The sequence below is a fragment of the Bactrocera tryoni genome, chromosome 2 (genome assembly GCF_016617805.1).
Source record: "Bactrocera tryoni isolate S06 chromosome 2, CSIRO_BtryS06_freeze2, whole genome shotgun sequence".
Classification (NCBI taxonomy): Eukaryota; Metazoa; Arthropoda; class Insecta; order Diptera; family Tephritidae; genus Bactrocera; species Bactrocera tryoni.
Window position 1 is genome coordinate 17,035,722 of NC_052500.1, and position 26,627 is coordinate 17,062,348.

At 37.7% G+C, this 26,627-nt stretch overlaps 1 protein-coding gene across 2 annotated transcripts in view; it reads right to left on the reverse strand.

The window, feature by feature from the left end:
- LOC120769096 (homeotic protein spalt-major) overlaps nucleotides 1-26,627 on the reverse strand; it is a 46,465-nt gene that overhangs the window by 13,037 nt on the left and 6,801 nt on the right. For both annotated transcript variants that reach the window (XM_040095955.1, XM_040095954.1), the window contains exon 2: nucleotides 692-3,973. In XM_040095955.1, coding sequence (XP_039951889.1) covers nucleotides 692-3,782 — 3,091 coding nt within the window. In that variant the 5' untranslated portion in view covers nucleotides 3,783-3,973. The remainder of the gene's footprint in view (nucleotides 1-691; nucleotides 3,974-26,627) is intronic.

Genomic DNA, 26,627 nt, shown 5'->3' on the forward strand with positions numbered 1-26,627 from the left:
GAATATCAGTTTATACCAAAATAGCGCTACTAAAGCCCACAGCGCGATTGATTCATGCGTCAACGCCAACGAACAAACGAACATCTTCGTCGGCCGCGTTTGTTTTTCGCAGCACACAAGCACTCGCAGAGATTTCCTGCTCGCAATGACGCTATTTACGCGTCTATAAATTGAATTATGCCGCGCATATTGAACGCCAAACGCGCTACTTGTCACAGCGCCGAGGTCAAAGGGCATAGACGCGAAGTCTTTGTCATTTTCTCGCTGCAGATGTGTCGCTTGACAGATCGAAAATGACAAGAAATACGAGCTAGCGCGAATCGAATGAAGTTTATTGTATTGAATTGTAGAGACAGCGTGAGCCAAACAAAGAATTGTGGGGAGGAAATAACCGCTCATAAAAAGAACTGTTAAACAGACGAAGAAAAATAGCTTGAGGACCGAGTTAATGCGCGCGTTAATTAAGAAAACTGTTTTTCCCTGTAGCCTGACAGCGAAAGTTCAGTATTGCTGACACCGTTTTTGCCAGCTGAGACTACAAATGAAAAGGAAGATGACGTTGTAATGGAATTTTACCCTTCGTAAATTGTGCGAAAAAAATGCAAAACAACTTTAACCCTATCCAAAGTACGTATATATTACATTAAACACTTTCCCATAAACTCCCGCTTCGAAGAGCTTCAACACTTACCCATAAATCCCAGCGGTCCGAAAGGCAATAGCGGAAACTTGGCATGCGCGCCCAACATTTGCATTTCTTCGCGCGCCGCTGCCATCAGCAGAAAATTCGGTGACATACCCAACATAGGTAGGTGATGTTCGAGTGCCTTCTGCGTCACGCCATTAGCGGGGAAACCACGTGCCGAGAGGTCCATAGCCGCTGCAGCTGCCATAGCAGCCATCGGATTGGGCAGCTCAGCAGTATCGCCACGTTCGCCGGACTCATGCATGCGTTCGTCGGCGTAGTCGTCCGCCAAACGACGATCAAAGGGCGTTAAGGAGCTCGTGTTTTCGCGTGAGTCATCGGTGCTGTCCATGGTCATGAAATCGTCGAAATCACCTTGCGACGATTCCGAACGCTGGCCGGAATAATCAGATGTCGTGGAGAAATCAAAGTTATCCGATGTGCCCATTGACTTATTCGAGTTTTGATCCTCAATCGCGGCATCCATGTGCGCCTTCATGCGTGCATTATGCTCCGCCACCGCCTCGGCTGTGTTGGGTGTGCCCGGTGGCAGTGCGCCCATTGGCAGTGAAAATGCGCCCAACATGCCGCCATTTATGTTGACCCCCGGTAGGCCAACCAAAGCGCCGCTGCCGTCATCGATCGTGTGTATGCGTATGTGTTGTTGCAGTATGACGCCATTCGAGAACTTCTGATGACAGACGGGACATTTGAATTGGCTACGCATCGGCGGTTTGATTTTGTGTATACTCATGTGCGCCTTCAGATTACCCTTGGTGGCGAAGGCACGTCCGCAAATTTTACAACGAAACGGTCGCTCGCCGGTATGTGTGCGTATGTGCATTTGCAATGAACTGCGGCAGGACATCACTTTGTGACAGAAGATGCATTGATTCGGATCGGTCAGTTTGTTCTCGATATTATCCACCAGCTGTTGCAGCTTCGAAGTCTCCGACGTGGTGTCGATCTCGATGAGATCTTCCCACGATTTGTCGATAATGCGTTCCATTTGCGCCAGCGAGTATTCAGATGAGATATGCGGCGGCTCGAGCCCACTATTGCTGGAGTTGCGACTCAGCGAGGAGCGTCGTAAGGCCGATGCGGATTTATGCAGAAACTCGCCACCTTCCTGCATGCGTTCGCGCTCGCGTTCGCACTTGTCGTGTGCATGTGGCTTACGTGTTTCGCTGGCGCCGGCATGTGACGTATTAGCGTGTGAGTTACGTTTCCGCGCATTGCTACTGCGCTTCGACGTATGCTGATTGGGTTGTGGCGGGTTTTGACTGCTCGTACGCTCCGGTTTTTCATGCTTTGTCTCTGTACTTGGTTTTAATACCGGTGAGGTCTTTGGTGGTGGACTTGGCGGCTCTAGCGGAGACGGGTTTTCGTGCAATACAGGCGAATGATGCGGCTTGCTTAGGTCTTGCGGGGTGTCAATAGGTGAAATTGGCGCTTCCGGTTTTGTGACACGATTGCTTATGGCGATCTTTGCGTGTTCCTCATGCTTTTCTTTGTGTGCAATTTGTGGCGGATCCTCACAACTCAGCTGCTTACTATCCTCTGCTGGCGCGGCTAATCTTACTGGTGTCACACCTGACATTAGCGGTCCGCCAGCTGGTGCGCCATAAGTTGGAAACTGTTCCACAACAGCACTACCCGGTCCAGGCGCCAGCAACATGGGTGGAAATATCTGTGTATGCCGTTGATAGTGGACTTTCAGATTGCCCTTGGTTGTAAATTTACTGCCGCAGACGTTGCAGTGAAATGGTCGCTCCCCGGTGTGTGAGCGCAAGTGTATCTGCAATGCCGAAAAGGAGCCAAAGATCTTGCCGCAATACTTGCAGCGGTGTTTAAATATCTCACCACGACCCTGCGCATCCTTCTGCGCGTACTCATAGTCGTCTTGCAGGTGTGAGGCATGCAAGCTTTGTGAGGCAGAATCGAGCACCTCCTCGGTGCGGCGTTGCAACATCTCCAAGCAGTTCATCTCGTTAGGTGCAGGCGATGGATCATGATTCGTGATAATGCTAGAGGCGAGCGAGGAGCTAATATCACACATCAAGGGTTGATAATTGCTGTTATTTGCGGTGCTATGAGCTGGTAGCGTTGGACCCACAGCAGCCAGACTAGTACTGCCTGTATTACTAGCTTCCTCATTTTTGGCATGCTTTGACGCCGGCTCCCTCGCCTTCTTATTTGTTCTCTCTTCAGTCTTTGTATTCTCTTCATTTGACGTAGATGGCGGCCGCGAAGCATTGAACGGCTCATTGGCTTTTAAGTTGTTATGTGCACTCGCTGCATTCAAAGCCACACTTGTAGTTACAGCTTCCGCCAGCTTCTCTTCCGCTTCCGCCGGAGGCGTTTGCAAGTATCTTCGCTTTGGCGCCGAGTGCTCAGAATCATCCGCATGCTGTTGCTCTTCCAGCTGCTCGGCATCCATTGTCAGATCGCCAGCGCGCTTCAGTTGACTCTGCAGATGTTGTATTAGCTGCAGTTGCATCAGATGTTGCCGCTGCACATTCAGTATCGTCGATTGCACCATCGCCAGCTCGTTCATAGCTTCGCCGTAATTTTGTGCGCCGCTCAGCGCTGAGGCGGCAAATTGCGCCACCGCCACTTTGGTGTGTTGTAAAGCCTCCAATGCCACATGACCGCTACCGGGCAGTCGATTGCTCGGCAGCACGGACAAATCCAACGCCTCATTGCTGTCGCCCGCCAACTCCTCCGACTCGTCCTCGCCTTCATCGCGCTCCGCACTGCTACGTTGCTCCGCCAGTTCCACGCTGGCCGCACGCATATTGCAAAGGGGATCGGCGTTCTCGTCGACGACCGCGCTGTCGGGCGTGGAATTGGCGCTCTTCAAAGGCAACTGGTTGCCTGCTTTGTGTTCATCCCCACAAGTCGTTTCGTCGCCGATGTGCTCATTGTGTTCGCCGCTGCCCACAACAGCGCCCCCAGCGCCACCGCTACCGCCATTATTATTGCGATCGGCATCCAGTTCTTTGCTCAGATTACTTATGCTGCCGCTACTATTGCTGCCACTCGAATTGCTGCGCAAACCGCGATAGTTGATGCGATTATGAAAAATGGAACACATGCTCTGCGACTCTCTCTCTTATGACTTCCCAGTAACCGTTGTGGACCAGCGAACGGCACAAGCTCCCATCAGCAGCTTCTAAACTCTCATAGGCCTCGCGATTTTCCAACCTTCATTGGTCAGTTATGGCTGCCGGCGTCTCCAGCGGCTTAAGGCTACCTTTCAAACGGAGTATTTCGTATAATTTTGAACTGAAAAGAAATAAGAACAAAAGTGCATGGAATAATTAGCGTTTCTTTACTGGGCTAAACAGATACGAGAATATTTGTCAACAACAGAAATAACGTCAATAAATTTATTTAATATCTGCCGGCATTTATGCACATCAATAATATGTTTATTTTTTGAATGTTTAACACAAATCATTTCTGTTATTTTCGCATTCTTGGTCTCGCGCCGGCTTGACTGCCCTCAATCGCGGTTTCCAAAATATCTCGCCGACGCCGCCTGTACACGTAAGTGAGGCATGATATTCGGTACAAATAATCGTGTACACGCAATCGTTGGCGAAATAACGGTGAACTTTATGATAAGTTCATTTTATTCCATTTAAAATGAATATATGAATAGTTTGCGTATGAACGGAATAAATGAACATATTGCATATGTTTAGGCGGGCGGCAGTATAATATTATTTATTCTTTACGCTTTTGGTTTAATCTCAAACTTCAGTTTTATTCTTTTTGTCATTTTGAGATCTAATGTTGCGAATTTTGCTCCATAATTATTGTGAGGACCAGCTAGATAATTCTACCTTATGATCTTTAGAAAATACTGTAGAGATTTTTCCTCTCCAGATTCCATAAATCCTCCATTTTTTGGGTTCTTAATGGTGCCAAGCGAGAATTTGAAAAGCAACCAACCAGTAAATGACTCGATTCCGACTGTTTTTTCTGGGGTTTGGGTTGCTTTGGATGTCAAAACTCTCAAAAATCAAAAGTTTTAAATCAAATTCAGAAAAAATTAGGAAGCAACGTCAATGGAGCAAACCCTCTCAGCCTCCCATCCAAAAAGTGGTTCCGCCAGCCCCATATTCATTGCGTGATAAATCAGTTATGAACTTATAGTATATCGCATTATTATTCAGTCTTCGACTTTTCCCATAAAAATTCTATTATTTCAGAAAGTAAAAGTTATTCGCCTAAAACCCTAAAATAGCGATCCCCTCGGGCTTATCCGCAAAAAGTTTTCTTCCAAAACTCAAAGATAATGTATTTAAACTAATATTTAGAGTTTAAAGCCTCTTAGACTAGGTTCGACGATCCTAAAAGGTTTTTCGTTTGGACAGCTTAGAACGCCGGTCCGTTGTGATATCTACAAACAACTATATACTGTATCATAAGACCCTTTTAGATCGACAAAGCGCTCTAAAGCTGTCACCAATATGTTGAGACGGCTAATAAAAGTTTCGGCTATGTCTTCTGGCTCGCCGAAGGTAAGATTACCGCGAAAGCTACCCAACTAACTGCCAAATATCCCAAACTCGTAGTAAATATCGATGGAAGGTCCTGAATCTACCACAGTACTGCCAGTAGTAGGCCTTTTTCATCTTCTTCTTTACTGGCGTACACACCTTTTCCCTATTTGACGCCAATTGCAGATTCCAAACATAGCCAGATCCTTCTCCAGTTGGTCTTTCCAACGGAGTAGAGGTCTTCCTGTTCCTCTGCTTTCCTCGGCGGGTACTGAATCGAAAACCTTCATAGCTGGAGTGTTCTCTTCCATCCGGATAACATAACCTAACCTGCGCACCTGCTTTACTTTTCAATTACCTACTCAGCCCAAGGTGGCGTCTGTTGGCAAGAGTGATTCTGCGATGGATTTCAAGGTTGATATTGATGATGGCTTTGATGCTGGTTCCAAGATAAATGAAATTATCTACGACTTCGAAGTTATGACTGGAGATATTTCGTATCGTCCTCGTTTACAACCAGAGCCTTATTCTTCGTTCCTTGTCCAGTCTGGAGAAAGCAGTACTAAGGCCAGTGATATCAATACTATCGATGTACGCCAGCAGTTGTACACTCTTATAGATGATTATACCTTCACTATTTAGTTCTGCAGGTTGTACTACTTTCTCCAGAAATAGGTTGAAGATGTCATATGATAGAGAGCCCTAATGTCTAGAATGACCTTAATCTGGCCTTAATAGACTAAAAACGGACCAACCTGCCTTCTGTAACTTCAGAGAGATGAACTATGATAACCTTTCCTCGATACAGCTTGCACACTTCGAAGCAGTTCACCTATTGCTATGCTACCTACTTGAAAACTGGTGTAGTCATTTGAAAAACTAGGATCTGTATATCATTAACCTTCTGTCTGAGCCTTGAAGCATCCTTGCACAAACTCTTTTAGGATTAGCGAAGCACCTTTTTTTAATTTCCCACGCACATACACTTCATACTTATTATGGATTGAATTTAAAAGTATCACATCTGGTGTTCGTATGTCAGGCATCAAGCTTGTCGACCCAGCCTAATTTAACGGCCTGAGCCTTATAAGAAATAGCAGTAGGCTAACCTCAGCACTTCAGCTCTTAATACCATTTCATTATTTAGGGTTGCATGTTAGTTCTTGGGGCCCTGTTTGGAAAATATAGAGTCCTATTCTTCAATTATTATTGAAATTAACGTGTTTTGCCAATTTCTTGAAGAGCCCTTTCCCAATAAAAAGAACATTTAGTTTCAAGCGCGCAGAACTCAATAACTTTATACCTAGTTCGGCATGCTTTCTACACTTCACAACATCAACGAGTTGCTGCCATGCGTCACATGTTGCCAGAAGTTTTCCGGGTGCGATAAAAATGTGTAATTTCGTAAATTTCGTCTCTTGTAGGTAGTTTTCATTTAAGTACCAATTCGATAGGCGTTTACTTGCGCTGAAATACATGTTTTGTTTCTGTCGTGTTTTCGCCTGCTATCTCTTAGTAATTGCCAGCAAATGTTGATGGCGGTAATTTATTGATATATTGCTAGGAATAACTCAGCGATATCTGTGCTGCTGACTGTGACCGGGCGGTGCTGTGGCAACTTGGAATAATTGTCGCGGATTTTCGTCGCTCGCGTATCAGCGAATATATAATGAGACGCATTTATATTTATATAGAGCTAAATGGTGTACATGTGGCGTGGTGTAGAGTGCGGTCTTGGCGGCAGATGGGACGCTAAAGAGTGACGGTGCCTGTATACATGTGCATGTTTGCGGCATTGGTGAGCAACTATTGCCACCCACACTGCAACAATGCGGCTGTATTAGTCGTGTGGCAGTCATAAATTGGCAGGATAAAACTAGTTAGTTGTGTAGCGGTATGGCAAGCGCTACTTCGACGGCGGCGGCGCCAACGACCGCTTGTCGGCCTCTACTTATGCCACTTCATATTAGAATAATTGCATAAATGTTTAATGCATATTTAAGGTTTATTGTAGGTGTGATTGTCATGCGCTTAACCGGTAGCTTATATCAGTATAATTTTATTTATTTGTATTTGATTATATTACAAAATTCGGAAACTCACGCAACAATCATGCAATCACAGGCCATGATTGCTGCAATACTGCTTTAATTTCCACTCAATAGCGCTGCGAGAGAGTTCAAAAGGACAACGGAGTTTAGTGACTTTATATAAGCTTACGTCTGTCTAAAATTGAGTGCACATGTTCTAGGTTTACAGTTATGTGCAACAATGTGTCATAATAACTTGCAACATTGCCTTTATTATAAGGAATGCAATTACAATTTCAAGTTTTTAGGATTATTGTAAGAAATGCAATTACCGTTACAAATTGTTACGATTACCATAGGGAACGCGAATACCATTACAAGTTGGCAAAATTATAATAAGGAACTTAATTACTAAATGCATTTGCCATTACAAGTTGAATTACCTAACTACTAACTCATAAAACATGCATATTTCATTCTAATTATCCACATTACAATATTTAACATTTGCATTACCATGACTTATTCAAGCAACAGTAATTGCAATTACCATTACAAGTTGCTTTAGCAAATACTAACACATAAAAAATGCATATTTCATTCTTATTATCGATATTACAATATTTGGCATTTTCATTATTACTATTTATTCAAGTATCAGTAATTAACCTTTCACTATTTTCAAACTGATTATACCAATCATTAAAAAACATTAAAAATTTTTCAAAAATTTAAAATTTACTGATTTCAAAAGTAATTAAAATTTAATTACTACAACAGTCACCATTACATTTGCAAATTTCATTACCATTTCCACTGCAGTTATGAAAAAATGCCTAAAAATTTCTTTAAAGCAAGAAATTAATATAGCAAACATTACAAATTACCATTAAATTAAATTACCGTCAAGAAAATATAATATTATTATTACTGTTAATACAATATTAAATTATTATATCAAGTATAGTTTTTTCTCACTAATTTCCAAAATAATTAAAATTCCATTACTGCCATTAACATTACATTTGCAATGTCATTACCATTTTCATTGTAATCATGCAAAAAGTGCCTTACAATTTCTTTGATGCAATAACTTCTATACTCAATATCATAAATACATTACAAATTAGCATTACTCTTAGCAGTACTCTTACGACTACCATCACGAAAATTTAATATAATTGTTACTGTTAGTACCATACTCTCATATGCATTAAAATTAATAATTTTTTTACAACTACTTCCGGAAGTGACCAATACATTAATGATTATTACAGCTTTGTTATTTCAATTACACAAGAACCGCAATTGCCATTACAATAAGCAATATCAAAACCACTAGCTTATTCTTGCAAATATAGTTGTTTGTTTACCGAATTTAAAAGTAATTAAAATTTTACTACTAAATTACCATTACTTTTAGCAATAAAATTACCATTACCATCAAGAAAAAGTATTATTATTATTACTGTTAGTACAATTTCAATTACTTTTCCGAAACATAATGACCAATGCATTAATTCTTATTACCACTTTTACTAATAACAGTACTATCACAATTACCATAAAAAAAATTAGTTTTATTATTACCGTTAATACAATACTCTCAAACGTATTTAAACTTGTAATTATTGTTTCAATTACTTTTCGAAAACGCAATGACTTATAAATTATTAATTACCACCAGCATTACTGCATAAGGATTCATTATTGCTACCGTTTTCAAAAGTTTTGATAATATGATTGCGATTTCCCACTAGCAAACTCTGATTATAACAGCATTAATATTCCCTTTTTATCATAATTACCGTCAACAGTTACCATTACTATTACCGATTCATAAAATTACAAACACATTACCCTTAAATGCATCATAAATTCCAATTAATGATATCAATTACACTTATCAGTATCATTATCAGTATTGCTAACAGTTCTACCAATACTAATATATGAAGTTTGAATTACTGGAATTCTCACTAAAATATTAAATTATAAGAGTGTGAATAAAAAATGGCTCGTGGTTAACCGAAAAATGCGAACAAGTACAAAAATTGCGCCTGGGAAAGCTTTAAGCGCTAGCAACGACGATTGCAGGAACTGAAGTGAAAGAATTCGCTTCAGCCGATTGCAATGAAACCGGAATTGTTGGTGCAACGCTGTGAGTAGCAAATTTTTTACACTCAAGGTGCACTAGTTTTTACGCTAGCAATCAGCAATCGGCAACTAAAAGCCTTGCGGCATGCAACCGGATTTCACAAGTATATATTAATACACACATACACATATAAAAGTAAATAGATATATGGTAAGCAGAAGATCTGACAAACGCGCAAGCAACGCGAACCTCACATAATTAATGCTAAAAATAATGTACGCAAATACTGGCAATAATTTTCCGCACGGCAACAGCAACAGCAGCAATAACTTGCAATATCAACCATTATTGGTGCCATGTGACAGCGCGTGGATAGCAAAAGGCTACATACATAATAGCAAGTTGGCAGCGAAGACGTACGTGGCACATTTTAGCCGTTGCAAGTTGGGAGTAGTTGAGAAATGCTCATATTAATTAATGTTGAAGAGATTAACTGTATTAAATGCGAGCATATAGCGAGGCTATGCATTGTAGATGCAGCGGAAACTCTACAACGACGATTGGTAAACAAACACGAAAGGGTTTCGTATAGTAATAAATGCATACGAATGTGGTTATGTACATTAAGGTGGTCCTGAAACGAACTTTTTGGTATGAAATTCGAAAAACCTTGATATTGCCACAATCACTTCTCTCATACATACTTATGTAAATAAAAAAAAGGAGTGTCGCGAAGGAAACTGGGCAACAGTGTTTTACTTTAACTTTATCAATAAACCAAGAATGTAATTAAATATATATGTATAATGGTAATAGTAATGCCAAGTAATTTTAATAGTACTTTGTACTTTTATTAGTAATTAATGGTAAAAGTAATGGTAATCGTAATAATATAATGGTAGTGGTAAGTGTAATCGTAATATTAATGTTAAGTACTTGTATTAGTAATTAGTAGCGATGTATTTATGTATAATAGTAAAGTAGTCGTATTGGTAAACGTAATCGCTAATTGCCACGATTATTAATCTTTGATTTATTTAGGCAACATGAGGTGATCGAAGTAATCGCTAATTACTAATACTGATTACTAATCGCTAATTTATTTGTAATCGCTACTACAGCGATTACTGCGTTTACTTCGGTACTACAACGATTACTTTGTTACTACCACGATTACTTCGGTACTACAACGATAACTTCGATAATAAAACGATTACTTTGTTATTACCATGATTACTACGATTACTTCGGTACTAAAATGAGTATTTCGTAACTACCACGATTACTATGATTACTTCGTTACTACCACGATAGCTATGATTACTTCGGTAATACAACGATTACTTCATTACTACCACGATTACTATGATTACTTCGGTTCTACAACGATTACTTCGGTACTACAATGATTACTTCGTTACTACCACGATTACTATGATTACTTCGGTAATTCAACGATTACTTCGTTACTACCACGATTAATATGATTCCTTTGGTACTACAACGATTACTTCGTTGCTGTCACGATTACTACAACAATGATTACTTCGTTACTACAATAATTACTCCGGTACCAGAAAGATTACTTCGTTACTACCACAATTACTACCATTACTACGTGGTAGTAACGATTACTAAATAAATAAGCGATTAGTAATCGTGGAAATTACCAAGTAATTTCTTAGTAATCGTGGAAGTAATGGTAATTGTAATTATAATACCAATCACTTTTAATTAAAACCATACTTTCATTACACATTTAATTTCAAGGGACCGGTAAATCGTGTATTAATTTTTGAAAGTTTATGCTGTGTATGGGCTACTTTTCTAAACAAATTTACGAATCGAAAAAATTCACTTATATTTTGAATGTTTAGTCTATATCACTACTCTCCAACTATAATAAAAAAAATTATTTAAAAAATCATCTTAAGCATTCAGCGTTCTCATAATTTAACATTGATTCCCATTTTAGTATAGGTTTAAGTCAAAAGACGTCTGCTGCTAAAATTTTTATTAATCGATTTTCGTTGGAAAAGCAATAAATTTATTGCTTTTTCAATTTCGTGTAAACAAAACTTTATTTTTACCATAATTTTTTATGTAAATACTACGTCTTCGGTAAAAAAAAAATACTAAATAAGATAAGTCGGCATACTCTACTTACGTAATTGCAATAAAGTATTCAAAATACTTATCAAATGAGCGCAACTAAAAGTAATTTAAATAGAGCTGTTGAAGTATTTTAAGAATGCTATATGTAATGCAACGCAATAATTTTCGAAGCCAACAAAAATAACCTGTACAGACTCATCATGATGACAGGTTTGAGATATTAACGAATTTCTTTATTCCTGCGAAAATACATTCGATGCCATTATGTGTGGAACTCGAATTCTTTTGCATGGCCACCACGGGCACTCTTGCAGAAATCCAGACGCTGAACGTAATTTTCGACGGTCGTTTTAAGCATGAATCAGCCGATACTACGGCAATTTCACGTTCGATATTCGTACAAAGTTTTGTTGGATCGTATATCATTCCATGATGAAATGGCTAGCCTTACTGAAAAGAAATTTGTCAGAAGAGCGAGAAAAGGTATCGCGTTGTATGCTATCTCCATCGGTTTGTTCTTGTAGCGTCTCTATTGTTATACCGTTATTATACAACAAGTATGTTGTGCAAGTTTTTGTGGGAGTCTAAGAATCTTTAAATCTTACGTGCTTATCAGTAACACATACATAAGTAAAATCGGCTTTTGTATTGAGTTCATTTAGCTATTGGCTCTATAGTTTGTTTTAGAAAATACTTGCAACGGTTTATTTTATGATTATTTACCGTCAATTGAACAAATTTATTGGCATAAATAAGCAAGGCACGCATCACAAGTGCCGGACACACATATTCTCACACAAACACAGCCATACATACGAATATATAGCATAGACTATAAGCTCGTCTAACCTAAAACATCATCCCGCTAGCAATCAGCATCGACAAAATGCACGTCAAAGTGCCAGTTTACTATTCATATACATACTTTACATCTACATACTTTACATAGTATATATACACATTTGTATTTGTTCAATCGTCCATGAGGGATTACAACAACTTGCATTATATGCAATATACTCTCGTTTAGTATATGTACTTCTATGTTCCGCTTGTGAGTAAATACCAACACTTGTAGTATGTGCTATTAAAAAATCAATTTATTTAATGTATTGTGATGTGAAGAGATTCTTATAGAATTACAGAGACCACCCACACTCTAAACTGTTAACAGATATACAGATATGTATGGTATTGACTCTTATGTGGTATGAAGTGACAGAGAAAGGAAAGTTATAGTTACAAAATGGAGGAGTACATACAGATCACGCCCACATAGGTGAGCTAACTCATACACCTCATTGCCCACTCTTAGTGTGGATGTTAGAAAATATAGTGATAATATTTACTCCGGCTGTAGTCGGGCCCATATGACTCCGGAACAAATACCCCGACTGACCATCCTCTTTCAGTGGAAGGTCTCATCGTAATATAATATTATTCTCTAATTTTGTTCTAGTGTGACTTCTTTTTGTTTCAAAACTTAAAAAAAGTCACTCGCCGAGCAGAAATTTTAGTCGAATGAAGAGATCGTCTCCACCACGGAGGCCTACTCAGAAAACCTGCAGAAAAAGTTTTTTCAAACGTGTTAAAAAATTTTAAACATCTCCATCAAGTGTAAGGTCTTTCTCGGCTCTCAACAATTTTATCTTGGCTCGACGAAACCGTAGTTAAGGCAATAATGTTCTTTGGTGTATTCGTCTAGTGGAAGGCGCTCGAAGAGCCTACAGTTGCTAAGAAGTTTAAATACCTCCAAAGATCGGGTGCCCTACGGACTACACCAATAATGCCTCTTGATACCATTCTACAGCTCATTGAACCTGGGTATATGAAAACTACACTTTGAAGATTTAGGGAATTTGTATATATAAGGGACCCCGGCCAGAGACACATTGCAATTCTCCACTACTTCAATTCCATTCCTTGCAATCTAGACCACTGCTTTGCGGAACCGGCGGTTACTTCACTGCTCACACACGCGAGATTTGTGGTTGGGACGATGCCCTGAGAGGGAGATGCAGTGAGCTTCTTCACGGATGGATCGAAGTTTAGACAGAGGGTAGGAAGTGAAGTCTTCTGTTGGAGGCTCTTCATCATCTTTGGCTTCAGGCTGCCAGACCACTGTGTCTTTCAAATGTAGGTGACTTCATTATGATTTTACGCTCTAACCCTGGACCTACTGACCTTACATACGGTTTGTAGGCGTTGGTCGAAGACCAACTCCTCAACTGCGACTGCGAGGTCTTTCTGGCTTAGAGTGGAGCGTGGGAGATCTACTGACCTGCATGCCCTTACCAAAGTTCAAAAGATTTTTCCCATAGACTTTTGAGTGTTGTTTAAAGCATTTCCCTCGCGATTGTCTGTATTTAATTGGGATTTCATATACTTATAAGGGACCACGAACAAAATATTGTTCCATTCTTCCGCTTATTGATGGACAAAACTCCAGACGAGTATTTAATAAAAAGCTTATTATATTTCTTTATTCAACGAAAAAATAAATTTCACTTTGAACATGCGCTAAGAAAACAAAATTTCAAACCAGTCAAAAACAACAAACATTCTGGCGCTACGGTAACAACATATATGACCCTACAAAGAAGAACAATATAACAACAAATATTATTTTACACATTTATGCATAAAGGAAGCAATTGCAATGAAACAACCGTTCTAATTGCACTAATTCAGCGCTGACTGCATACCACAAGTGCACACGCCCTGCTCCGACAACTTGCAATTGATGAACTTCTGTCACCACATACATACACATGTACTCCTAGACATGAGTGCACTTTAAATGCTCGTTCGCCCGCTAAAGAAATTTCCAACAAAAACTTCCTGTCAGCAGGTGGTCCATCAAAGCAACGACCTAAGCGCCAGTGCAGATTTCCGCTTATTTAAATACTTATGTATAAATATATGCCTGCTACTCCACCAAAGCACCTGCTCGATGCAAGACAGCTTGCTCCAAACACCCACCACACTCCATTATTTTCTCATTTCTCTCTTGGCAGCCTCTACCTTTACGCATACTTCGGCGACTTTGTGTAACGTGGCGTTTATGTTTCGTCGCTCGTCGCTCGTAGACTCGTAAATATTTGTAGAAAACCCAAACACAAGTCAATCATTTGCACGATTCGTAAATTATGGACATTTCATAGTACACGCATATTTCCAAATTAAATTCGAATAAATTTCCATCGCCACCGTCGGCGTTGATTATGCCTGCGCTCTCAGTTAAAAAAGTTATTTCGGCATATATCGAAGTATTTAGGTAGCGATGTATGCTTGCAAGTACCTCGATCGCTTTATATGTAGATGCATGGCTGAAACGATCGATATAATTGATAGTTGATTTATGGTCTTGTGGATTTGCATACATACAAATCGATGAAAATATATACGCATGTACTTAATTTTGTTAAAAAATGCCTCACTATTTCGCAAATTGAGTTGTGTCCCTGTAGGAAATTAGAAAGGAGACAAAAATATTCTTTTCAATTAATTAACTCGAGGTTCCCGGCTTTCTGATCAGTCAGTTTAATGGTTTTCAAGTTTTTCTCACATAAAACCACTTGGGATTAACTCAGTCTGCCCTCCTGCGGGAAGGAGGTAAGATTCGCTTGGCGTAGGAGGCGACTAAAATCCAATATGTACCATCACTGTTATTTGGCTTGTGTCGAAATTTCAGCATAGTCTTGTCAGAAATAGTGCTATAATACTCAACTTGAACTGATATTATTGACTTTAAATAAGATTCCTTCTAATAAAAAGACATTTGGAGTTGAAGCAACAAATGTCACCAGTCATTGAGTTTGATGGATTCTCAACTGGTAGTAGCAAAAGACGCAAGGTCTGAGGGGAGACTTAAGTCTAGTACCATGGGAAGCAGTAAGCCCTTGGCGTTCGCTCCAATCTGGGTTTGGCCCTTGGAGATATTCGTGATGGGTGTGGTTTTTGCCTAAAGGCAAGTAGAATTGAAAATTCAGTTCAGTTTGGAGTCGCACTGCGACCGGATGCCGAACCTAAAGCAGGACAGAGGTTTTAGGTCGGCCTCGAACCCGACCAAGGTGGAAAAGGTGTCCTTCCACCTGACCAATTTGATCTGAATAATGCAAAAAGCTTGTGTTATTTGAAGCCCTGATCAACGCATTGTTTTGATCTATGTGCTTTTTAGTCAAGTAAAACACTACAACTGTTGATCCAGACAGCAAATTTGTGTTCTCTAGGTTTTCAGCGCATAGGTTTCAGCGTGTTTTTTCAACCGCCTGACACTCTTTTTTAAATATTTCTCTTTTTTATGGCAGATTAATGTTTTTTCGGCAATTTCATTTCACATAAAATCCCTTGAGTTGGACCCAGTCTGCAAATATATTGTCTCTTAGTCAGAAGTTTAAGAAAATTCAGATGCTTTTCTTCAAGATTTCTCTTCTTAAGCTTTCGACTTTTCCACTCCTCTTCGTTTCTCCTTCTTGCCAATTCCGCAGACTCTTAATGGACTTTCTAAATAATTAATTCAGTTATTTTAGGAAACTTGCAACCACTTTTTGCCCAATACACACCATCACCCTTATCGACATTTAAGGGTGGTACGCAGCCGTGGGAATAGAGATGCAGTCGGCTTCTTCATGAATGGATCGAAGTTAAGAGAGAGAGAAGGAAGTGAAAGAGATTGAGTTAACGACTTCAACTTGAACACTTTCATCAGATCGCTTTTTGAACAGTATCTTTTAGATAGACTGCTTCCAAGATTATAACGTCAATAAAAGACATTATCTATTATGGTCTATAGAACAATATCTTACTACTTTCTCTCTCACAAAAATTTTCAGAAAAATAAGAAAATTTTAAAGGATCCCTTTCCAAAAAATATCGAAAATATTCCTACCACACCGCTGAGTTTTGACTCAATTTCGTTCAACACGGATATTGATCAAAAATCGATGCAATTTTAATGATTGATTGATGGCGATGTTTTCTTTTCCAATTAATCTTCCGATTGGAGGCGCATCCAAAAACAATGTGTGGGATGTTTGAGCGCCGCCTTCACCACACCTGCTGCATGAGAGTTCGTTGCTACAACACATGCATAACTGTATGTGGGAGTAAGCATGTGTGCGTGTGTGTGTGTGGCGCACACGTCAGTTGCCTGAATTGGCAGTTGGACGTAAATTAATTCGTTGTTTTATGAACGCAGCAATCGTTTGGCTGTATTAGTGTTTGTCGACAGCCAATTCACACTTCCTGATTTTTAATATTTCCAGCATATAACTCTTTGGCTGCAAGCGACTTCGTCTACATCTATTTATTATTGTATTATATTTGTAATTTCCTTTTTTCCAATCGTTTTTTGTTGTTTTGTTACACTTGCGAGTCAGCCGCCTGTCTGCCGTCTGCCGTCTGCCGTTGTCTGGCTGGCGTTCAATTTTTGCTCCAAAACAATTCACACTTGCATTCAACACCGGACTGTATTGGAGATTTATTACTTTTTAAAAGGCCCGTCTAGGCGTATGTGTTTGTAGAACTCTTTCTTGGCTTGTCTTACCTAGTTGTTGTTGTTGTAACAATGTTGCGTTCTTGCGTTTACTGTTTGCTTACGAAATTCATGAATGAATTGTAGCAACAATATTGTTGCATGAAATTTTCATCAATGAATAAATGTACTGGTGGCATGATTGAATGGCCGAACGAGGTGGGTGTGCTTGGCGTTGCTTGTGGAGTAGATTGGAAGTCACTCAAGTTGCTTGAGATTAATGGCGTAGATGAGTGTTAGAAGGTGCTGCGGCTTTGCGGCGCGGTTTTGTTAGCAAATGAGTGTTTTCAAGCAATTATTTTTTATTTAAAAAATTTCAATTAAAAATTATAGGAATAATAAATATTTAGAGATCATATTGAGACGAAATTTTATTATTATTATTTAATTTGTAAAATTTTATTTGTATTACAATTTATTTACTAATTTAATTATTGCTGTTTTTCTTTTCAGGTTAGTGATGCTTTTTCATGTAGTTAAACGATGTAAGGTGAGTGTTTTCTTAGACTGAATAACATTTTTTCTAATTATACACTGAATGGGGTAAATTAAAACAAAACGTCGGAGAGCCTTTAGAATATATATTGGGTAGTAAAAACAGTCTTTTCGTGTTTCTAATCAAACTTTAACTTTTTTTTTTATTTATAATGAACTTAATGAACCAAATATGTACCATTTTGGACCACCACTTTTGGCCATTTTTTTGCTAGAGACATTATTCCATCAGTGTTAAACTTTTCTGGTTTCTCAACGAAAAACTGCGGCAAATAATTTTCACAGACTTCTCTTGAGGCCAACTTAACTCCCTTAAGAGCATTCTGCATTGACCCAAACAAATGGTGGTTCGGTGGTACAAGGTCAGGGCTATATGGTGGATGCATCAAAACTTCCCAGCCAAGCTCTCCCAGTTTTTGCCGAGTCATCAAAAATGTGTGTGGTCTAGCATTGACCTAATGGAAGACGAAGCCCTATCAATTGATCAGTTCTGCCCGTTTTGTTTGATTGCTTGCTTCAATCTCATTACTTGTTGACAGTAAAATGTATAATCAATCGTTCGACCAGACTGGAGCAGCTCGCAGTGATGATTCCTTTCCGATCTTAACAAATACTCAGCATAACCTTTCGAGGCGTCAATTCTGGCTTTGTGACCATTTGGTGAGCTTCACCATGCTTGGACCATGATCTTTTTCGCACATTATTGTCATATTTGATCCACTTTTCGTCTTCTGTTACCATTTGCTTCAGAAATGGTTCGATTTCAATTCGTTTCAGCAAAGAATCGCAGATGTTAATTCGGTCCATTACATTTTTCACAGACAATTCCAATGTTACCCAAAATGGGGCTTCTTTTGGTAGGCAGCCTTTTTTAAATGGTTCAAAACCTTTTGATGGTGAATGTTAAGTTCTTTGGTGAGGTCCTCTCTAGTTTGGTACAGCAGTTTTCTGTTACTAAGGTAGCTCCGCACCACAGCTCTGAGGTAGTCGGGGGTTTTAAGACTTTTTTCGAGAGTGTGGATCATATCAAACCTTCTAGCGCTGTTGAAGGCGTTCCAGACATCTACTGTCGCAAGTAATACTATTATTTTGTATGTAGCTTTTCGATGGTAATCTGGGGGGTTTGCGGCGATCTTTAAGTCTGTTCTGGATCACCAACTCTTTTAAGAAAAAACTGTGCAGGCACACCTTTAGTGTTATTAAAAGCTTCTCTAAAGATGATCTAACCGTCGAGATAAATACATGAATGCTGGGCATTTAGAACAAGGAAGAATAGGGAAAAGTAACCATATAGTCAGCTTTTCGACTGCGTTAGGCCTTTGGCGCTTTATCCAGCAGTGATTTTCCTAGGCTGAATAAGCGCTGAGAGCGGAAAATTGTATATGGAGTTGCAGTCTAAGTATTACAGGACGCTTTTCAGCTACGTTAGATGCTCAGCACTTTTTTCAGCAATAAATACTATAGCGAGCTATGGCAAGCTTTTCGGCTGCGTTAGGCACTCAGCGCTATATTTAGCAGTCACTTTCCTAAGCTGAATATACGCAGAAGTGGAAAAATTGGTATAGAGTTACTGTAGTAAGCTTTTCACCTGCGTGAGGCATTCAGCGCTCTATTCAGCAGCCATTTTCCCTAGCTGAATATGCGCTGAAAGTGGAAAACTTGTTATGGAGTTGTGGTCTAAAGGCTTTAGCAAACTTTTCGGCTGCGATAGGCATTCAGCGCTGTATTCAGAAAACATTTTCCTATGCTGAATATGCGCTGAATGCGGAAAACTTGATTTGGAATTGCAATCTAAGTACTACTGTAAGTTTTTCGCCTGCCTTAGGCATTCAACGCTTTATTCAGCAGTCACTTTTCTACGCTGAATAAGCGCTGAAAACGGAAAACTTGGTATGAATTGTAGTCTAAGTATTATTTTTATTAAAGAATTTGAAAATATTTCATTATCCGATAATTTAAACTAATAAGAATTTTTAGAAATATATACCTACATATATGTATGTATGTATATTTTGAAATCGCCTACAGCTTTCTCAAACTGTATCGACTTTTTTGAGTTGCATACAAATTTGAATTGGCTGTTTAGTGACCAGTTAACATTTCTACACGTAAATTTCTGTCCTTATCTACCCTACCACATTGCATATATTGTATGTGTATGTACATATGTGCATATGGATGATTGTATTCATGTGTCAGATTCGGCCTCAGAAAGAAATTATGTGGGGTAAAACATATTTTTATCGATATTTACATATAAATATGTGTATGTATGTAACAAACATAGTATATACTTATGTGGACGTATGTATGTACATACATATATGTTCGTACACATGTTCGAATTTTGCATAGATTGTCCACTTAAGATTAAGACCTGAATAATTTATATACATTTCATATGATTTTAATTGTTTGCAATGGCCACCAAGTTAACATAATACTTTGTGGGGCAGACAAACTGCCGTACAAAGCCACACACATGAGCAGCATCAACAACAGCAAAAATGGCAACATTATGCAAAAACAATGGCGTACAAAATGCAACAACAAAAAGCAAGAAAATTAAACGGCAAAAGATAAGCAAATAAGCAAATGAGAACAAAAGGAGCAGCGGACAGTGTGTGCAAAAACATTGTGGATCGGTGCTATCATAAATAAAAGCAAAATTACACGAGATCGGCGCTATGTAGTTATGTACATTTTTACGTAAACTCCTATACATTCATACATAATTATGTTCATTCATGCAGACTCATATGCAAAATGTTAGGCGGCCAACAATGGAATTCATAGAAGCAAAAACGTGGAGAACTTGTGTATGAAAAAGCTTTAAGAACTGAAATGTAAAAAACCACTCGACAAAGCTTCTATAATGGCCAAGTGCAACCTAAGTGCACATCAGCAACAACAAAAACATACTTACAAATAACTACAGCTTTTGTAGAGGAACAAGCAGTGACACATTTTAAGCAAAAATTTTTGTTAGGATATTCATAACGGCACCTATAAGCTACAGTGGTTCGATCTGAACAATCAACAAACAACCAAATTTCTTGAAGATACTTGGACGAAAAAAACTTTCCATACAAGCAGTTGATTTCGATCGTTCAATTTGTATGTCAGGTATATGCTTTAGAAGTTCGATATCGACGATTCCGACAAATAAACAGCTTCTTGGAGAAAAAAGGATGTGTGCCCCATTTTAGATCGATATCTCAAAAGCTCAAGGAATTTCTTACAAGATTTTTTAAGATGTGGAAAAGGAAGAATCATCTATATCAGATAAGTACTTTGAAGTGGGTGCTTGGGGAAGTATTTTTGTTTGCTTCACTTTAGATATGGCAATATATTTAGTTCCAAGCAAATCAGAGAATAAACAACGGCTCGAACTGGCGGCAGCTGGAGAATCATCATCCGAATTTTCTTCTTTCTGTCCACTAGCCTGTAGTAACTTAATAACCCAAATACATTGAAAACACTTATCAAGATAGTCTTTAATTCGCCATCTCTTGTAAAGAGGAGAATCGAACAAGCCACTGGTATAACTCAAATAAATTTGGTATAATCATCTTGAGTAAGAATGGAAAGGGTACACAAAAAAAGAAAGGAAAGATGAAGGATCTTCATAGGAGCAGTATTTGATAAGGCAGGCTTTAATTCGACATTGCTTGGAAAGGTGCGATCAAACAAAGAACTGGTATAACCCTAATTATTTTGGTATAATCAACTACAGTTAGAATAGAAAGTGATAGATGATGACAGATAGATGAAGAACTTCATAGAAGCAGTTTTTGATTGGCAGAACCTTTGAAAGTGACGAATCAAAAAAATAACTGGTATAATTTAATTGATATAAATATAATAGTATAACGAAATAAAGAGAATCAACTTTAAACTACTTTTTTGTTTTTCTCGGCTTTGAATTTAAGTGGATAACTTGGTTTCTGGTATGGCAAAACCTTGGAAAGCAGCGAATTAACTGGTATAAATATATTGATATAATGAAGATGGACCACTTTTTGGTATTTGGGCCCTTTCAAGCTTGAAAAACGGCAAATTGAAGAACTGGTATAAATATATTGGTATGAATAAACTGGTTTAAATATATTGGTATAATCAGTTAAAGATGAGCCACTTTATTGTGTTTGAACTTTTGACTTCATGGAAAGCGGCGAAAACTGGTGTAATTAAATTGGTATAAATACATTGGTACAATAAAATAAAGACGGACAACTTTTTATATTTGAATATTTGCAATCATGGCAAGAGGGGTATTGAAAAAAACTGGTATAACCAAACTGGTAAAAATATATAGGAATAATAAAATAAAAATGAACCACTTGAAACTACGTTATTGTAGTAGTTCGTACTTTAATTCAACTGAATAACTTTGTATCTGGGCTCACATAATGTAAAAGAAATCGCAAAAATCATCACCAGGGCCTTTTGACCAAATATCTTTAGAAGAACTTTTCGAACTTCATTATGTACTGCTCGCTACTATTCAGAAGGTGTTCATACCTTGCAGTTTATTTTCCATATTTTCGAACCCGTGTTAATTTTGTTTCAGGCTCATTAACATTTTTACTAGTCAACTGTATTTATGAATTTTTTATATGTACCTTTATATGTTTGCGTGCCTCCTGGCTATATATTACACTGTAAGCATATACATATGTATGTACATATGTAAGTAGTATTCACATAACTATAAGACCATGCCACTCGTATTCCCTTTGCATACTCATATTTTCATATTCCTGCGCATGGCTGCGGCCATTGTCCATTTCGACTCATTCCCAGTGAATACTTTGAGTGGCGCCTAAACGTGTAGACACCAAGCATTGTTCCTATTCATTTTACCGCGCTACCAAGTACACATTCACATACATTATACATACATATGTATGTATGTATGTATAGCATATGTATACCTACATATATTATATGCTACTACAAGTATGTACATATACATATATAGTACTTCCACACACATGCATATCCGCCTCATTGTCTCACTTTACAACAACTTTTTTTCATATTTCCTTTAAGTCTCCGCGTCTGTTTTGCAAAAATTATATGAAAATTATACAAAAGCCACTCATAAAAGTTTTCTCGTTTATCTGCGAGCCTCAGAGACGCTTGTGCTGCCGACGATGCTTCGCTTCATAAATTTGCCTGCCGTCATTTTGTAGCACGTTGACTCTATTTTCTTACTACATTTAATTTTTTTCCATATAAATACTATATATTTATTTTCTATAGTTTTGCTTTCTTATCTTTCCGGTTACTTGAATGTGTTGGGCCCTTATGGCATACACACATACATATGCTTATATTTATATGCAAAACATGGCTGTTTGTCACTTTCGCGGGCGGTATTACGTGCAGATTTATGAGCGCCGACTATATGAAATGCTAAATGCAGCCAACTTCAATGAGCGCCCATGTGCTACTTTCAAAGGCATAGAAAGCGTGTGCTTTTGAGGGATTTTTACATAAAAAATTTGCTATAAAAAATCAATGAAGTGAATAGTAGTTCAGCGTTCAAGCATAGTTGAGTAGCAAATAATGGTTCGGTTAGGTTAGGTTAGGATAGACGGCTAGTCTAGAGAGATTGCACGTCGACTGCTTTATGTAGACCTTTGTGAAGCAATTAATGGCTCAGGAGTAAATTTTTTCGTAATCAAATGGCATGCAATCTCTAAGCGTTTACTCCAGTTTATTATTAAAGTTTGAGTTTTAGTTGGAAGAAACTTAATAAGAATCCCGTTATTTTAGCTTCCGCACTTCAAATAGGCTCAAGTTATTGGTTCCTTTCCAACAACATGTGATCGACAACTAGGGCGCTTCGAAGTACTTGAGATTTCGTTTTCAAAAAAATCGACAAATAATTAAAAATTATATTAATTAATAAAAATTAATTTAATTAAAAATTAATTCGAAAACGTAGAATGCTCCACAGAAAAATTTAATTAAAATTAATTAATAAAAATTATATAATTATATAAATTATATTAATTAATAAAAATTAATTTATTTAAAAATTAAAGATTAATTAATTATTTTTAATTATTTAATATAATTTATATTATTTTTTTTAATTTATTTTAATTTAATTTTTCTGTTGTGTCTTATAAGTTTTCTAATTTAAATTTTTTTTTTTATTTTTATTAGTCTTTTATATTTTATACACATTTTTTTCATGAATGCTTTTAAGCCCACAAAATTTATCTCTTATTTAAGTCATTATTGCATTCGCTATATACATACATACATATCTATGTATGTACATACGAAGAAGCTATGTATGTATTGATTGTTATGACGAACGAATAACGAACAATTGCCACAACCAAATGTCAACAAATATGAAACCAAAAATATTTATGGACTCTCTAAAACAGCCAGGCAAATCTATTTCTTCTTAACATGTGTTAATACACATGTAAATATGTCTGCAGGTATGTGTGTGTGCGCCTAAGCAGAAAAATCACAGCACATCAATACTCCACAGAAATATATCGCTTAATAAATAGATACATAAATAAATCTGTTTCTCTTCACTGGCTGCCGGGCTGACTGTTGCACGCTGCCCACAAAGCTGTCATATGGTAAAGCCCTATCGGAAATAATATATATTCGACAACAACAAATAACAAACAGCGATGACGAAGAGACATTGCAGCTGAAAAAATGAAGACAATAAAATAAACATAAATAATTAAAACGATACAGAGCAAATAAAACATTTAAACTGTCACAACGAACCACTGTTTGGCCTGCCGTCCGTCTGTTCGTCTTTATGTCCGTCCGTTTGACTGTTTGGCTGTCTGTTTGACTGCGATGCTTCCACAGCCAAAGCTTACACTCTCTCACACACACACACACATACAGAACTGCACGCTCGTAAATAGCCATTAATAGTCGAACGAAGGAAAATTCGAAAATTCACCGATCACATTTTGTTTCAATTAATTTATGAGCGCGCGAATCAGTCAACGTCCAAACGCTTTGAACGATCCAACAACTGCGTGTGACTGGCTGACAAGCGAGCGCGCTAACAACAAACATATGGATGGATTGCTGGGAGAGTGGGGTTTGATGAGATGATTTGGCTGTGTGTTTGTTGGCGGAGTTCGTTTTGTTGTTGTTGCTGCTGCTACTGGCTATGACAGGCGGCAAATGATTGTTGCTGGCACTGCATTTGCGGCAATTTTTCTGCTTGTTACTACTTTTTGTTGTTGTTACGGTTGTTGTTGTAATTTGTTGTTGTGTTTAATTCCTTTTGGTTTTGTTGTTGTTTGTATTTTTATTGGTTATAGGTTTTAAATTTGTTGTGGTTGTTATTATTGTAGTTGTTTGTAATTATTTTTTGCTTTTTGTTGTTGTTAGTTTTATTGGTTATAGGTTTTAAATTTGTTGTTGTTGTTATTGTTGGTTTAGTTTTACTTTGAGTTGCTGTTGCTTCTATTGTTGCTGTTTGTTCTATTATCTTTGCTATTATTTTTGTTGTTGTTCTCATGAGTTTGTGTTGTTGTTCTGTTGTCTTTGCTATTGTTGTTGCTGTTTAATTTTTTTTATTTCGGTAGTTAATTTTGTTTTTGTTGTGGTACTTCATGTGGTTGTTGTTCTTGTTGTTGTTTGTTCTATTGTCTTTGCTATTGTTGTTGTTGTTACCTTTGATATTGTTGTCATAAGCTTTTGTTGTTGCTCTGAGCTTTTGTTGTAATTGTTAAAGTTGTTATTATTAATGCTGTTGTTGTTCTTGCAGTCATTTTACTACACATTACTTCTGTTGCATGTCGGCTAATTGTTGTCTGATCTGCACGCCAACAACAACAATCTGCAACGCTGACTCATTTTGCTGCTCTTAACGCCGTCGGGTCCAATAGCCAGCTGCGACGCACAACGTCTGCTTTTGTGGCATGTGGCATGTTGTTACTTGCCTCATTTAGCCGTTTGCTTTGTGCTCTAAATACTTGCTTATATAATATTATTAGCTTACATAAGTGTCTCTCTTTGCTCTGCCACATGTTTTTGCCGCAGTAGTCCCTTACCGCTCACTTTAACCAAATCTGTCTGAGAAGCTTTCTTCAGCACAAAAATATTTTGTCTCACATTTCATTCAAATATTTTTTTTATTTTTATTGAATTTCGAAAATTTTGAAATAAAATTTTAAAACTAAACTTTTCTCACATAAACTCAAACTTATGTACATATGTACATATGTATGTATGTTATGTAAGTGCGTTTGTTTGAAACTTTTGCTATTGAAAACTACGAATAATTTTTATTTTGAAAAATTCTCTACTCAAAAAATGTACAGCTATGACAACAATGTGTGCAATATGGGTCGCACATTTGTCGGCGTTCATACCCCATAAGCATAAGTAGATACTTATTTAAGTTTTCATTTATGTATGTATGTATGTAAATGTGTATGCATGTCTGTTTGTCTGTGCATAAGTATGCATAAAATTATTTGTGTAAGCTCATGAATGTTGCCACTTTGTTGGCCTGTCAAAATATTTAGACAAATATTTTCATAGCGCACTACGCAGCATTTACACATATAAACAAATATATGTATATACATATGTATATGTACATATCTATATACATTGCATATCTATAAATTTTAGTTTAGCAGTTTGTAATGCAAGGAACTTGATATAAATTCTATAAGAAAAGTATGTGAAATTTGGCGCCATGCCGTTAGTATGTACATATATTTGAAGTGATTACATACATATGTACATATATATTTTTGAGTACACATAGGAGTACAATCCAGACTCAACGCCAATTTTTATGCCACAAATTACACAGCTGGTATTTTTTCAACTTGGAAGTACTTTTTATATCGAAAAAAAAGAGATCTGGAGAAAAGCATATATCTAACTATATTTATTTCCTGAAAAGGGTATATTAAGTCTGCCACGATGTTTGTAATACTCAGCAGGAAACACTGGAGACCCTGTAATATATGTATATATATATGGACATATGTATATAATCGATCAGCATGATGAGCTGCGTTGTTTTTGCTTTGTCTGTCTATTTATCTGTCTCTATATACTATGTACATGTGCAAACTTGTCCCACGGTTTTTGCAAACGTCTGTTTCTTCCCAAGAAGCTGCTCATTTGT